At 51.4% G+C, this 16142-nt stretch overlaps 2 protein-coding genes across 2 annotated transcripts in view; one reads left to right on the top strand and one right to left on the bottom strand.

Moving 5' to 3' along the window:
• MTIF3 (mitochondrial translational initiation factor 3) overlaps nucleotides 1-3242 on the top strand; it is a 17250-nt gene extending 14008 nt beyond the window's left edge. The window contains exons 3-4 of the mRNA XM_047078099.1: nucleotides 1885-2039; nucleotides 2987-3242. Coding sequence (XP_046934055.1) covers nucleotides 1885-2039; nucleotides 2987-3205 — 374 coding nt within the window. The 3' untranslated portion in view covers nucleotides 3206-3242. The remainder of the gene's footprint in view (nucleotides 1-1884; nucleotides 2040-2986) is intronic.
• On the bottom strand, nucleotides 3190-16142 carry GTF3A (general transcription factor IIIA). Its single transcript, XM_047073073.1, has 10 exons — nucleotides 16094-16142; nucleotides 14915-15114; nucleotides 12603-12703; nucleotides 8697-8793; nucleotides 8214-8302; nucleotides 6878-6951; nucleotides 5578-5658; nucleotides 4830-5059; nucleotides 3684-3743; nucleotides 3190-3452 (listed from the first exon to the last, which is right to left on the bottom strand). Exons 1-10 carry the CDS (start codon nucleotides 16140-16142, stop codon nucleotides 3288-3290), a joined length of 1146 nt encoding a protein of 381 aa, XP_046929029.1. The 3' UTR covers nucleotides 3190-3287.

Below are 16142 nucleotides of genomic sequence, written 5' to 3'. Positions count from 1 at the left end.
ACAGAAAACTATACACACCTGTTACCCACCATCCAAAATGAACAAGCGTTAACGTTGTTAAACGAAACAAAACATTACAGGAAAGTCGAAGTCTCCGTGCTCCCTTTTCCTGTGCCGTCCTCCCTCCCTGCTGCCGTGGACATGAATGTGGGTCTGTGCTGTTAAACTTCAGTGACGTACAAATCCGTGGTATATGGCATGATTCTGTACACGTGAAAATTATGTCATGCTGTCTTCAAGAGCTAGGTTTATGTAACAGCTGTAGCTAATTTTTTATAATTACTCAATGGAATCCTCAGAATGTACCAGATACCGTGGATTGGTCAGGGCCTTTCCATGGGCATTGGGCTCGTTTCCAGCCTTTCATTTCCAGACCAGAGCTGGCTCGTTTCCAGACCAAAGGGCATGTCTGTCAGTGTCTCCAGAGTCTATGGGGCAAATTGTCAGCAATATATAAAATTTCTTTCTCTACATCCTCACCCATACTTGGTACTCTCATCTAATTTTTGTCCTGCCAATGGGTGAGAAACCCGATCTTATTATTTCTTTGGGTTTCATTTCACCATTTGAGTTGCCTCTTCTGTGAACTGCCTGTTTATGTGCCCTCTTCCTCTACTTGCGTGGTCCCCCCTCCCACCCCCGCCAACTTATAAGATTCTCTGTGTGATGCAAAAAAAACCTTATCCTAGTTAGATTTCTTTTTTTTTTTGCCCTTTTCAAAATTACACCATAGTGTCTTTGACATAGGAAATTATCAATTTTTTTCCTTAACAAAATCGGTCTTTTTTTTTTAACGTTTATTTTTTAGGGAGATAAACAGAGCATGAGCAGGAGAGGGGCAGAGAGAGAGGGAGACACAGAATCTGAAGCAGGGTCCAGGCTCCAGGCTGCAGCACAGGGCCCGATGCGGGGCTCGAACTCCCACACCGTGAGGTCATGACCTGAGCCGAAGTCAGATGCTCAACCAACTGAGTCACCCAGCCGTCCCTTAACAAAATCCTTTTAGCCTGAGGTCACAAGCATACCCGGTCTTTTCTTCTATTTTAAAGTTGTATTTTTTCACACGCGGTTAGTGCTCCCAGGGAGATTGTTGTGTGGATTAAAACCTAACTTTTCCCCCGTATGAAAATTCTGAATCTTCCAAAGCTTTTACTAAGGAATCTGTTCCTTCCCTGTAATTTTCTAAGTCAGGATTTCCATTGCTGGATACAGGACATAGAGAGCTCGCTCTCGTCTGATGCAGTCTGGGTGACCCCATTGTCACTAGAAGGGCACCACTAAAGGAGTCAGATGAGAAGAGTACTTCCCAGGGGCGCCTGAGTGGCTCAGTCGGATAAGCGTCCGACTTCAGCTCAGGTCATGATCTCATGGTTTGGGGTTTCAAGTCCCACATCGGGCTCTGTGCTGACAGCTCGGAGCCTGGAGCCTGCTTCGGATTCTTTGTCTTCCTCTCTCTCTGCCCCTCCCCGGCTCATGCTCTGTCTCTCTCTCTCTCTCTCTCTCAAAAATAAACATTTTAAAAAAATTTTTGAAAAAGGAGTACTTCCTAAACACTGCTCCAGTCAGAAAGAAAAATAAGGCCGATTAAGTTTATCATAAAGCTAAACTTGTTCCTTTTAAAGGACCATTCTTTTGTACTGTCATCAAATGAGGGTACTAATAAATGGAAGCATTTCATATCTAGATACTTGACAGGTAAAAACTGGTACCTTTATGTCTATTTTCTTTGTTTAAAAAGTGTTCACCGGTCTGTCAGACTAAGTCAGGAAGAGGAGTGTCCGGGCCCCTGTGGCAACCGCAGATCTCACGAAGTGTGCATGACCCAGCTCAGGTCCCCCAAAGGGACCAGTCAACAGTCCTAAAAAAGTCTCTGTTTTAAACTAGGCCCTACCCTGACAAAGGAGCTAACTTTTTCTTCAAATATTGGACGACATGATTTGGACACAAAGAGTAAACAGATTCAGCAATGGATTGAGAAAAAATACAGAGTTCAAATTACTATAAAGAAAGGGAAGAACGTAGAGCCAGAAAATAAAATGGTAAGTGAAAGCAGGTCTGAGAAACTGCTCATTCTGTTTGCTGATCTAAAAGAACAATCGTAGAAAGTCTGGGTAACGTAAAGGCAGAGTAGCTGGCGAATTCTCCCGTGACGGCAGTAGCTTCCCAATTCGCTTTTCAAAATGCAAACATACGCTCCATATACTTCTTCCACTGAAGCGTAAGTATCGTCATGTGAAAACACTGCACTTCGTGATCTAGTGAAAGAGTAATGTATACTCTTCTCTTTGACAAATTGTACGGTATCTAACATTTAAGTAGAAAAACATACTCATTTTTTTAAAGTCTATTTACGATTTATGAACGCCTCTGAGAATTCTTCCATATAAAGTTAAATGGTCTTTGTGAAAAGTATCAGTTTACACTCCCAGGGTCAGTCTACAGAGTATCTACTTCACTTTTAGAGTCCGAGAACTCAGCAGCTAAACGGCAGCATGGGTCCAGTGGTTTCCACCCTTGTTCATGTTAGAATCACCGAGACCTAGGACCCAGCCCAGCTGATCCTGGATCTCTGAACTGGGTGTGTTTCCCAAATGACTCTGTGAGCGGGTGTTAGGAACCGCACAGGACTGACAGTTGTGGGGATAAGGAGGTCCTCTGCCCATGCCCAAACCCACCGCTCTGTACTTCTCTTTTCCAAGAGGGTAGTTGGAGCCAAACACAGCCCCTCAGGGCCATTGACAGCGGGGATTTTAAACTATCGACTTTTAGTGCGGGAGTATAGTTCCATGGAGTTTGTAAAACTGCCTGGTTATGGTACAGGTTTCAATGACTGCTTAACCAGAAAGGCACACTTTGATTGAGCTGATCACTTAAGTAACAGCAACTCAATCAAGAATGCAGATTTGTATGGGTATTAGAGCATTAGCACTAGAAAGAGTCGAAGACATTGGTTTTAAATTAATCTTTGGCCGTTCTCCCCTTCTAGGAGGAGATATGTAATCAAATACTCCAAACTATGCCCGGAATAGCTACCTTCTCAACCCGCCCACAGCCTGTTAGGGGAGGGAAAGCTGTAATGTGTGTTCTTCGTCATTTAAGCAAAAAGGAAGAGCATGCATATAGAGAAACCCAAGGAGCCCAGAAAGAGGACCCTTTGAACAAAGAAAATGGAAACAACAGAGAATCAGATGTTGTGCATCCGTGATTTTAATAAAGAAAAATGTGCTTCTGGGAGGAAAGAACTGAGCTGGCTGGTCTGTGGTCCTTTAAGCAAAGCAATCTGGTGTTCAGTTGAGGGTAAGTATCGCGACCGTCGAGAGCACCCTGCCTTCAGTACAGTTCAGTGACTCTCCGTTTGTAGGCAGAGATGAGCCTTGTCCTTGTTTCTTTTTAGGAGGAATGTATCCACTGAGACGAGAGGCCAAACTCCGTTTTTCACGAGACGGTTTTACCTTTGGAAATAAGAAAGCGAGACAATGAGAACGCAAAATCAAACTATCCAACTAACCTAATAGCTGTACCCCCCAACAGGCACCCAGCACCCCCTTAGAAGAAAGTGAAGCCCAGCGATCGCGTTCCCAGTAGAGCAGCTCACACAGCAGTGACGAGCCGAAAGTACCCGAGACTGCATCCGGCTGGGGCACTTTGGGTTTAAAACCCACAGCGGGCCCCAGTTAACTTACTTTGAGGTTCATTTTCTTCTTGTCAGGGTCATGCACAACAGCGTGCCTAGTGAGACTTTGCTACGATGAAGGGAAAAGAAAAAGTTATGTTTTTGAAACGCTGCCATTTGGGTGCCTATTAATATGAGAACTTCACGAGTTCTTTAAATAAACTGTCGACCTTCTTTCTGTTACATACCGTTGAGGGATTTGACCTCTACTTAAAGATTCTCCCACCAGAGCAGAATTCTTCCTCACATCCTACACCTCATCACTACCTTTGCCGAGGACTCAGGTTCGGAATTTAGACAGTCTCACCGCCCCCCCCCCCCCATGGCTTCTGAGTTGCTTCCTGAGGGGGAGGAGGGGGAGAGCCAGTTCTGGATGAGCTATTCCAGGCTGAAGAAGCTTCCTGTAACTGAATCTAGGCAGCAGCATTCCCAAACACCAACGGAACACCTGACCGGTCTCCCTGCCCTTGATAATGATGCTGACCGCGATCAGCTCCGAGCTCCTGTCGGTTTGCACCCTCGCTGGGCCTGCCTCACTTGTGTGTTCCGTCTTAACCATGGCGCACGGCACACGCTTGGCAGAGTACCGGCCAGAGAGCCTGCCGAACCGCACGGGCCCTCCAGTGAGTGTCACGTGCTCACCTGTTCACATCTCACCCAGATCTAGACTAGACTCCAGTCCTAAGGTCCCTCATGTCCTGATGCCCACTTCTCAATCCCTAGATGGTGAGTCTAAAAGGACACCTAATAGGCATGTGGTACTCAAATGTACCACATTGAGGCCACTGGTTCTCAAATGTAGGTACGTAAGAATCACCTGGGAGGTTTGTTAAAACACAAATTACCAGGTCCCATCCCCAGTTTCTGATTCGGGGGGGGTGGGGGGGGTGGTAAGGATATGCATTTCTAGCAAGTTCTCCGGTGATGCGGAAGCTCCCGGTCAAGGGCCACACTTTTGAGAACCACTGGCACGGGTGAATCCGGTTGTTGTGCGGACTTCAGAACCACCCCTGCTGAGGTGAGAGGGGAAGGTCCGGGTCACCCAGCTTTCCCCCTCGGCAGGCCCCGGGACACCGTCTTGGGACCCAGGGCTCCCAGGAACCCCGCCGGGAGGCCGCCCGTCTAGAGGACCGCGTTTGTGAGGGCGAGTACTTACTTTCATTGCGAACGTTTTGCCGCAGCCGGCGTGCTCACAGGTGAATGGGCGCCTTTCCTCGTGAAAAGAGAGAATGTGGCTCTGGAGATTAAAGACCGTCGTGTAGGTCCTACCACAGCCTTCCCTGGGACACCGGCACACCTCCCTCTCCGGGGCGTGAGTCTTCATATGTTGCTTCAGGTAATCCTTGCGTTTAAAGGTTTTCTGGCAGACTTCACATCTTACGGCCTCTGGTGGAGCAGACACACACTTAACCCATTTCCCCGGGTATCGCCACTCGGCAAAATGAACGCTGAGCTTGTAAGGCAGGTATTTGGGGCCAAAAAGGTCACGATGATCATAAATCCGAACACCGGCTGCAGTGTCTGTTGCCTGGAAGCCGGTCTCGATGCTCCCACGTGCGGCTATTACGTGGAGTCACTCCGTTCCCTTACCAGGGAGCAGGGGTTCTCAGCCTGGTGGCCGTGGGCAGGGGACAAGATGAAGTAGACCCGTGTCCTTCCTCGGCCTCCAGCACAGAAGGCACCGCCTCCCAGACCGCCCCCCCTGCCGGAGCCTTTCCGGCCGCTAACTGCACGGCGGCTCCTCCCCGACCCGGGACCCCGGCTCCCGCGCGTCTGCCGGGCCACCGAGGTACCAGCTTCACAAACGTCACGGGAACGCCTTTGTCTTAAGGCACACGCCTAGCACTTCACTCTCCAAAACCGTGGGGGCAAATGTCACACTGCGCCACGCACATCTGCCTCACCTCTATGGGCTTCCCTCATGTGTTTTAGAAGCTCTGTCCACGTTTTTGCCACGAAGGAACATTCTTTTTTGCACACGTAGCCTGTGTAGGAAAAAGCAGATTGGCGCATCGCCTTCTGTGAATATTCAGCGTAAACGCCGCTCGTCATTGGAAAGGAAACTTACAAGCCTATACAGTTGCCCTCCTACCTCCCAATACCATTCTGTTCCGTCAGCCGTTGGAGGTGGGAATAAAAACTAAGGTTTGTTTTACAGTAAAACCCAACGATCGCACAGCAAGGTGTTCACTGCACGTAGGGTTTCACCTCAGCAGACTTCACGGAAGGATGCCGTGCCTTCTCCCGCTGTGGTCAGTGAGCTGGGTAGACCGCGCGTGGGCTCCCGGCCGCCGTCACTCCCCGGCCGCTGGCTCACGGTCCCTTCCCCCCCTGCTCTGTGCTCGCCTCTTGTTTTCCTCAGAGCTCTGGGGTCCTCTGCGTTCGCCAGACCACCAACACTAAGTCTCGGTGGTTGTGTGCCCATCCCTGGCCGCCTTAAGTCCTACCATCTGGTAGCTTCTGCACTGCAGAAAAGACTCGGGCTGTGACTAAGGGAGAAAATAAGACCCCAGAGGAAACGCCGCGGACGACAGTGGACATTGTGCAAAGCACCGCAGCTGGAAGAATCAGTCCGGGTAACGGCCAGCCCGTGTTTCACCCACGAGATACCAGAGTGAAACCAAAAGGAGCGAGGCCACCTCTCAGGCTTCACCTACTACTCTCTCGTTTTAAAAAAAAAACAACAACCCAAAAACATATTCTATACTCAGAAAATCGGAATACAGATATAAAAACGTCCCTCGTGGAAACAGAACAGATTCAGGTAATTTAATCCAGTCTTTCTGAAAGAAGTTACGACCTGATTCCTCCGTAATCTCAAACTGTTACCCAAGCCCTGCGAGTGCCAGTAAGGAAAAGAATGACCCAGGTCGTGAAGACGTTTAAATGATGGTGGCGAAGCCAACCTCGGCTGGGGCGCCGCACTCAGAAGTGTAACGCACCGCCAGGCACTCGCGCAGGGCATAAAGCGTTCGCTGCCAACGGCGACAAGAGCGGTGCGTGAACAGGCGACAGGCGGGCCTCCGGTCGAGAGCCTAACACCTCGAGCTGCGGCGTGCCACCCCCGCCTGGACAGCGCCGAGTTTCTCAGCGTGGCCGTGGAACAGAAGAGAAGGCGCTTTCCGCTCAAAGCGTTAGGCCAGCCGGCACGCGTCGCGGTTAGTGTCTACTCAAAGCTGGTGCCACAGGGGCCCCCATACGCACCCTCGTGGACCTTCCCGTGTCTCTTCAACCTGCTGCGGGAGGCGAAGTGTTTCCCACATCCCTCATGGGCACACCTGGGCGAACGACACACGAGGCGTGAGCCAATCCATTTCCGGGGGGCAGCCCCTCAGGGTCGAAGTGAACTTCGTCCTTTTCCGCTCCAGAGTCTCTCCCCACGACCAAACCAATCATAAAAAGGAGATTTAAAACTGAGACCGAATCACAGGTGAAATTCAGGTGACTGGCCAGCCTGGAGACAAAATAAACTTAGAGACAAGTGCCAGCACCTTTTTTTTTTTTTTTTTTTTTAAGGATGTGATCAAATTAAATAGTTTTCATCTTTATGCTTCTGAAAAGATACACGGTTTTCCTGGCTACAAAAACACAGCTTGGGTGAACCCCTAAGGCACTGGGCATGGTCTCTGCGAGTTTTAACGCCGCGGCCGAGGGCCGGCGTGGCGAGCAGGCAGCGTCAGGTGCACCCGTCTGGCGACCGGTGCAGAGGCACGTCCCAGCTCCGTGCGACAGCCCTCGGTGGCCGCCCACCGGCCCCGCGTGGGCCAGGAGCACCGCCAGCCCGTGCTCCTCAAGACCTCACCGGGTGCTCCTTCGCACCCTCCCCGAGTCCACCCCCCGTGTGTCCCGTCGCCGTTCCTGTCCCTCCTGAAGGCCCCTCGCATGCAAGGCCGACAGGCCCGATCGCTGTGGCTCTGTCGGAAGGGACCGCTTCGTGTCTGCACCGTGACATTTCATACGACTGAATAAAGCCACTTCTCAGCGCTCCCTTCAAGCTTAACCACAACTGTACTGATCTCACAAATTATTCTGGAACACGTTAGCTATTTCTTTTAGCAAATAAAAGCCAAATTAAACTTTTGACGTGCCCCCGATATAGACGTGGGCGTTCGCTGCACAGAAAAATGTTAAGACGTGGCTTCAAAACGCTTGTATCCCACCTGTGCATTTCAATCTTTTTTTTTTTTTTTTTTTACTTTTTATCTATTTTGAGAAAGAGCGAGAGCACATGCATGAGCTGAGGAGGGGCGGGGAGAGAGAGAGAGGGGGGGAGAGAGGGGGGGAGAGGGGGAGGGAGAGGGAGGGGGAGAGGGAGAGGGAGAGAGGGAGAGAGGGAGAGAGAGAGAGAGATAGAGAGAGAGAGAATCCCCAGCAGGCTCCGCGCTCTCAGCACGGAGCCCGTCCCAGGGCTCAGACTCCTGAACCGTGAGATCATGATCTGAGCCGAAACCAAGAGTCGGACTGAGCCCCCAGGCGCCCCTGCGTGTCAACCGTCCTGCCACCTGAAATGCCAGAGACCTCACCCATGTGGAGAACCTACTTGAACAGTGGCTCACTGGTGTGCTGGCACTGATGGGTCCTCAGCTGCTGGTGTTTCTTAAAGGCCTTCTCACACCCTTCAAAAGTGCACTGTTTGATAAAGGTTCGTTAGACTTTGGAAAAAACCAAAGAGTGGTTCACAAGAGAACTCCCTCAGGAGAAAGACACCGTGAAGATTTTATACTTGCTGCCTGCTCCCCCCGAGTTACCGTCAAATCCCATGCCAGGAAGCTTTAAAGATTTAACACACTGGAAACAGCAAAACGGTTTCATCTGGGGCAGTCTACCATAATAAACTTCGTTAGCAAAAAAAAAAAAAAAAAAAAGGATGCTTTCAAAATAAGCCATTATTATGATAGCTGGTAGTTGGGCTAAATTCAGGTATCTGCCAGACAAAATCTCGTTGATGAGCCCTTTAGGAACATTAGACAATAAGCCTAAAAATATGCAGAGAGTTTAAGCACAGAAAATCATTCGTACTTACTACATATTGTTTTTGCTGATTTTCATGTTTGCGTTCAAAATGTTTCTTCAAGTTTGATTTTGTGTTGAATTTCTGATCACAGCCACTAGCTGTACAACTGTAAGAAATTGCATAAATCAAAATGTTAACAAACCGAGGGAAGAGAAGTTATAAGATGTATATATCCTCCTCCTTTATAGAAGTACTGTCCAGGGGGCCTGGGTGGCTGTCGGTTGAGCGTCTGACTTCGGCTCAGGTCATGATCTCACGGTTCGTGGGTTCGGGCCCCACGTCGGGCTCTGCACCCACAGCTCGGAGCCTGGAGCCTCCCTTGGATTCTGTGTCTCCCTCTCTCTCTCCCCCTCCCCCACTTGTGGTCTCTCTCTTTCTCTCAAAAATAAATAAACATTAAAAAAATTTAAAGAAACAACTACTGTCCAAAGTACAGTAGAAAACAGACTTTAACCAACTCCAAAGCATTAAAGCTGAAGCGTCAGCCTCACTCTGACGGGATTACCAGGGAACGAGATGCGTCTTCACCCAGGCTTCTGAAACCAAGCACGTTCATCACACGTCCTTTATGAGCCGGCACACAAAAGGTGCAAGACATTACTTCCAAAACCCAAACCCTGCTCAGGCTTAACTCCACGTTTAAGCGAAATTGTTTTTTAATTTAGAATCTGAAAACCTTCATTTTGCTTGAAATGTCAAAGTAAATTGCCTTTCCAAAGGGAAAAAAACCCTCAAAAACACTACTTTTAGCTTCTGTTCAGAGGTAGAAATGGGTATTTAGAGCAAAACCACCAACCATAATGCCCTCTGGCATATCACCAAGCCATCCTAGTTCCCCTTAATGAGTGTTTCTATATCTTGCCCTTGAATTATCCAAATTCTTTGCGAAGTTGTGTTTTAAACGTGTGCTCTTCTTGTGAGAGTTCTCAGCCTGAGGGACGAAGCAGGACTTCTATGACGGCCCTAATCTCAGCCATCACGGACCAGTAAACGCAGGGTGACACTGCCGGGCGCTGTGCCGTCTACAGGGGGCAGCGGGAGGTCCCACTGGAAGCGTGCCGGAGGCTGCGGCAGAGAACACGACGGACGCCAACAGGTGGTGGTTTTGACCCCAGGGACGGAAGGCTGACTTTTAGCTGGGTACACGGTCAACAGAAATATAACTTTTCCCAGCCTCCCCTGCAATCAGGGGTGGCCACACGGCTGTTTCTGGCCCATCCGGCTCAACGACCACAGTGTCTAAAAGAGGGTACGCCTCTTTTGCGCCTTCGCCCATCCTGGTGGCTGGAACGCCTATGATGGCTGGAACTCCAAAGGTCATCTTGGACCGCGACGTCGAAACCCCAAGATGAGGACGGCAGTGACCAGTTACGAGGAGCCCAGGTCCTATGGACTGTGGAACACCCCCAACTGTCCATGTCTGCGTTTCTGTTACACAAGAGAAACGGAGACGGTGTTGTTTGAGCCTCTGTTGTGCTGGGTTTTCTGTCACTCTTGACTTCAATCCCGACACAGGCATTTAACCCAACACCAGTGTGGGGCAAGAGGACAGGGCCCAGAAATGTCCCGACCGGGAGCAAAGAGCAGGCGCAGGGGCACAGAAGACGTGGACAAAGTTGCAGGGTGGTGCACGGACCGGGTTTTATGTCTGAGAGTCAAGCAGATGGGGCAAGATCACAAAAAGGCCAGATCGCAAAGGTCATTTGCACAATATGCTAAGACCCTGGACTTCGTTATGAAAGCAACACTTAAACCCTGCACAGCTTTAAGAAGGGAAGCCGTCTAGAGCAGAGACAACACCATTCAGGTCGGAGTCAAAGCCTGAAACATGACCGCGGCCACGGGGGGAGGGGCAGGAGTCCGACCAGAAGGGACAGAACCTGACGACCCGCCAGCTGCAGAGGACAGCCGAGAGGACGGGGCGTCCAGGGAAGCTGCCTCGCCTTCGCTGAGGGCCATCGGGTGGACAGGGACGCCACCAACAAGAACGAGGGACAGGAAGGCCGAAGGAAGCAGAGCTCAGGCTGCACTTCAAGAGACTTGGGCCACGTGGAACTAAGAGGCCAGAGAGAGAGCCGGAAGGGAGTAACACCGAGCTGCCCTGTTCCAGAGGGAACCCTCCCTTCCCAATTCACCCTGGGAATCTGTCCAGCCCCAGTTCTTCTTGAAGATCCAGTTTTTTAAGGAGCATACAGTAGCTTAATTCAGAAACCATGAAGCATGAAAAGGGACACAGCTGCAGGTTTCCTTCCACCCCTCACCCCTGCCTCCTCCCCCCCCCCCCCGGGACTCCCCACTACTCCCAGCCAGGACAGGCGACCTGTTCGGCTTTATACAGATAGAAGCAGATATAAATGCAGATTCTTCCCGCGTTCTTCTCCCTCCTCCTTTTTATGCACAAAAAGGCAGCCCTCTGTCCACTCTTCTGAACTGTGGTCTTTTGATGAATATGCCGTTGGACACTCACTCACGGCTTCACAGACGGTACCTGCATTTGTTTTGTCGGCTGTCTAGGATTCTGCCGTGTTGATACACTTTTCAGTCCCTCCTGATGTGCACACGGGTTGATTCCAATGCTGTGCACAGAACCTCGTAGCGGCATTTAATTCAGCCACAAGTGTATCTGTAGAATAAATTCCCCGAAGTGAAACTTCTAGGTCAAAGACTCTCTCCGGCCCCATTTTCCAGACCACGCTTCGTTACTCTTTGCTGGGCTGGTCGAACCACATTCTGAAATACGTTAAACTTCACTTAGGGTCATCTATTTCGGTGATACGCCGTGTGCTTGAACTGAACACGTCTGCCCCCTCAGGACTTTGTCCCGTTCCCGCTGGCCAGCACGCTGGTCAGATGGAGGTGGCTCTCCACATGGACAAGGGCAGTGAAGACGATCCCGTGCCAACAACTGACAGCTCCCCTTCCTCAGACTGTTTGGACCTTAGTGAGACGTGAGACACTTCACATTCGTCATCCTGGATGAAGTGAACTCAGATCATTAGAAAACCTCACTGCTCAAGGAGCTGTCTCATAGAACACACTTGTGATACCAAATTCTAACATCTGCAGGACGTGCCATACAGCTATTTTTCGACGTGGTCTCCTGGATGTAGCTCTGGGGATGTATAGCGTCGTTACTCTTTTTCCAATGAAAACTCCGTGTTTTCACGGAACATTTTGTCCAGTGGTTCTCAAAGTGTGGGTGCCAGACGAACGGCATCAACATCACCTGAGCCTTTGCTAGAAATGCAAATTCTCAGGCCCCACCCCATGTCTACTGAATCAGAAATTCCGGGGTGGGATCCAATACTCTGTGTTTTTTCTTAACAAGCTCTCCAGGTGATTCTCACTCTCCCTATTTTGAGACCCGCTACTTTAAAGAAGCCGATTTAAAAGACAAGCAACACCTCCACCCTTTTCAGAGATCATCAGCAACTCCAAGGAAAATACAATTAAGCCTGGTTTGGGAGAGGTGGAGCGGCTCGATCTGAAGAAATACAAGATCAGCTATTAAAAGCTCTACTCCTTTATGCTTCTGTCTCTTCTCCCAGCAGCTTATTGGTTCATAAAGACCCTGTTCAATGCAGGGCCAAGAATCTGCCAGGGAACCATGACCCCATCTAGTCTGAGCGGAGTGTTTCTCGAGGAAGGTGTCCCACTTAGTACACACGTTAAAGGGAGGAGAGAGGATGCCCACTTAAGAGGACTTCAGACAGACTCATTCCTGAAGTTCTCACGAGTGACCCACACACCCCTCGTCTCTTCCACACGTTCGAAACCCAGGCTCCTCTTGTACCAGGAAGTGCAAATGAAGGACACTGCACATCCCTGGCCTCACGAGTTAACAATCTACTTTCTTACCAGGTCTGTATGCCAAAAGCAACCTCTTTAAAGGCCGTAAGACTGTTCTCTACTTACACAAATGGCTTTTCCCCAGTGTGAATCAGGACGTGGCGGGTCAGATGGTAGTCCCTGACGAAGGCTTTGCCACACCCTTCACGGTCACAAACAAACGGTCTCTAGCAGGAAGGAAAGAAAAAAATATGTCACTCCTGCCCCAGTCAGTATCTCTGGTACCATTTAAAGACCTAAAACGTGTAGGGGACATTTTAGCCAGGCAGGGACTCTGCCTCCAGGGATGGTTTCCACTGAGTTACACAAAGGCCACAACTGCCTCCCGAAGTCGGTGCAGCAGATCCTGCCCCGTCAGTCACACGCGAACTTAGCGGGTGGCCTTCACGGTAACAGCACCGTTCACGTGCTCCCAACCCGACAGCAAGCGTCCACAGCAAGCCCCTTACAGATGACTTGTGTGCTGTTAGCGTTGGCCGATGTGCACAGATCGCCACCACTGCATGCTTTTATCCGCTGAAAGCCTACGGCAGAGGAAGGTGCGGGTTCCCTCTCATCCCGGACAATCCCACAGTCTGTGCTAAGAGAAGGCCTGACACACCCATAGGAAAACGCTCGCAGCCTCACTGCGACCACCGCTTGGGACCCAGGAGGTGGGAGGAGGGGGTCTCCATTCTGAACCTACAGGAAAAGTCGAAACACATCCCCCAAATAACCAGTGTGGTTTATTTACCTACGAAAAACATAGCCCCATGGCAGTCCAGGGGGGAGGTACCGAGGCCTCAAATGTCAGTGCTAGTAACAAAGCAAGTAGACTGGAAGACAGAAGAACTGAATTACCAGGGGAAGATCCACAGAATTTTGCACAATATTTGCCATTCTTTTTGTTGTCGTTGTTTTTGTTTTAAAGAAAGTGCAATTCATTGAGAGAGGCGCAGCTGAGGGAGGGGGGTGCAGGGCTACCGCTCCCATGCCCCGAGGACACAAATCTGTCCTTCCCCTGGGCCATGGCTCTGGGGGCAATCCACAGAGGGGACAGGAGGCTCACGCTGCCCCAGGGTTTCTCAGAGAGGGACATAAAAGTGACCACGTGCTTCTCTCCCTGGACATACTGGTTTCAGAACCCAGAAGCTGAGGGGTGGAATGGGCAAGAGAAAGGACAGGAAGGAGAACACAACGGCTGCTCCGAGGGGAGCCAGTCACTGGGCAAGACTGCCACGACAGCTGGTGGCACGGGTAAAGTCCGGGACAGAAAAGAGCAGTGCAAACGGTCCGCGTAGAAAAGAGCTGGAGGAAATGGTCAACCTTCCAATGGCAGAGAGGGTAGGGAGCCATGAGGTCACACGAAGGAACGGCCCGGAAGTTAGGTAGGTTTGGGAGCAAAGGCGGGGGCTGCAGGTCCCTGGATTAAGAAGTAAAGGGCTTTAGCTGAGGCAGTGTCAGCTGGGAACTGACACTGGGAAACTGGACAGGTTCCCTGGCCTCCATGAGCTTCCCTTTCCCCAACTGCCATCTTCCAAAGGCTTCCTACTGCCCTCAAAAGAAAACCCAAACTCCAAACCCTATTTGCACCCTGGCCTACAAATGATCCCACCACACCTGCTTCTCCGACCTCCTCTTATACGGCCCCCAACTCGATCACAATCACAGGTCCTTTTGCAGTTTCTTTCCACCGGGACTGTTTTCCCTTGTGTCTTCCCGGTTGGATCCCTTCCTTCTCATTCAGGTCAAAAGAGACCTTTCCTGACCATCCTCCAGGAGCCCTCAATTTACTGCGTCTCATTCCTACTTACTCCTTTGTCCCCATTCAAGGACAAGGTCGGTGACAGCAGGAGCCTTTTGTTTTGTCGACTACTCCCATCAGAGCTAAAAAGGTACTGAATTGTGAAGGAATGAACGCATGCTGCTTGCAGAACCTCCACTACTAAGACGTTACCCACCCCCACCCCCCCGCTCCCCGTTCCAGTTCCAGGAGGCCAGGGATTAAGGCAGGTGTCTGCTGGGGGTCGAGGGCGTAGAAAGCATGCGAGTAAATGAATCCTTCCTCTACACCTATTTACAGATTATCAGGAGACGGTGACGGACCAAGCCTCAAGATCAAACGAGAAGCAGCGGCTCAGGGTGCTTGGAGCCCATGGCAAGGCTGTCTTTGGGTCTCAGAACTTGTCTACCTCTCCTCGGCTCCTCCCTAACCTAAGGCAGAGCTGGTTCGCCTCTGTGATCCAGGCTGCCAAGACTGCATAGGTCTCGCACAGGCTTGTGCGGCCACACGCTGCCCCGGGGCCTCTGGGACACAGCCCAGCTGGCGGGCCACCCCATCCCGAGTCCCCGGGCCCGGACGCCACACCCCTCCGTGGCCGGGCCGGCGGCCCCGTTACCTCCCCCGTGTGCTTGCACAGGTGCGCGTCTAGCTTCCACGCCTTGTTGTAATTGGCGTTGCAGTCGGGGAAGGAACAGATGAACCTCCTACTGAGCGCGGAGGGCGGCGGGGCGGGGCTCTCGCCCGCCGCGGTGAAGGCGTCGGCGATGGTCAGGGATGACACCGCCTCGGCGACCGAGGCCTGCGGCTCCAGGACGCCTCAGCGGGCGCTCAGCCACGTGCCGAGCCACGGGCGACGAACGGCTGCGCGCGGCCGCCGCCGGACCGCGCTCCTTCCACTCCCGGAGGCTCCCACGCGCGACCCCGCCGGACTTCCGGGAGCACGACCCCGGAGGGGCGGGACTGGAGCGCCGGCGCGCGCGCGCACAACAGGCCCCGCCCCGCGCCGGCGCCGCATTTGCGCATGCTCCAGGGGGCCGCTCGCCGGCCGCGCCCACCCACTTTGGGTGGAGCTTGCTCGCGGTGCCTGCGGCCGCGGCTTCCTCTTCCCCAGCGAGAGGCGCTTTTCCCTGATGGGCTCTAAGGGGCCCGCTTCCCCAGCGCCCCTGATTTGTGACCCGTTTTCCGCCCGCCACCGCTCTCTATAAAGCATAACTTAAATTACATTATTAGTTTGTCTTTTTTATGGATAGATTTCCTTGCATGCTTTCTACTTGGTTCCAAAAGTTGTCGGCACGGTTAGAATCTCTTACAAATTGTGAGCCCAGAACATTCCCCGGACCAACTAAGCCACAATTTTTGGAAACTCCCTAGGGATTCCGGTGTGCAGGAAATTTGGGGAACCAGTGCCCTGAGACCTTGCTGCTCCGAGTGTGGTTTGCGGACGGGCAGCATCATGAGAAATCAGAACCACAGACCTACTTGAATCAGCGCAATCTCCAGGGGGTGTGGTGCACATTCAAATTTCAGAAGCGCCGTTTCAGAGGCTTGAATGAATGGAGGTGTCGTGGTTTTACCAGGATCACTTGTTTAAGGATGTCCTTGGATGAGGGTAACAATGACAGGATGGATTGTCTGATGATCCACCGGGTGTGGCTTGTTCACATCTTGCATCATTCCAAATCGTTAAGCGGGTCCTTATCAGAAGGTGATGAACAGGTCTCTGCAGAGAAGCGCAGTTTTGAAAACAAGCCCGGGGCTTGCCGCCCAGCCCTGATCTGGGATCCTCACATCGTACTCGCTCCTGAGCTCAGTCGCGTCATCCGTACAGTGAAGATGATGATCAT

Source organism: Lynx rufus, unplaced genomic scaffold, assembly GCF_022079265.1.
Source record: "Lynx rufus isolate CCGP_SWC_20201006 ecotype Redwood Valley unplaced genomic scaffold, mLynRuf1.p SCAF_1, whole genome shotgun sequence".
Lineage (NCBI taxonomy): Eukaryota > Metazoa > Chordata > Mammalia > Carnivora > Felidae > Lynx > Lynx rufus.
The sequence above is the reverse complement of the archived record's forward strand: the minus strand, read 5'-3'. Positions and strand labels throughout refer to the sequence as shown.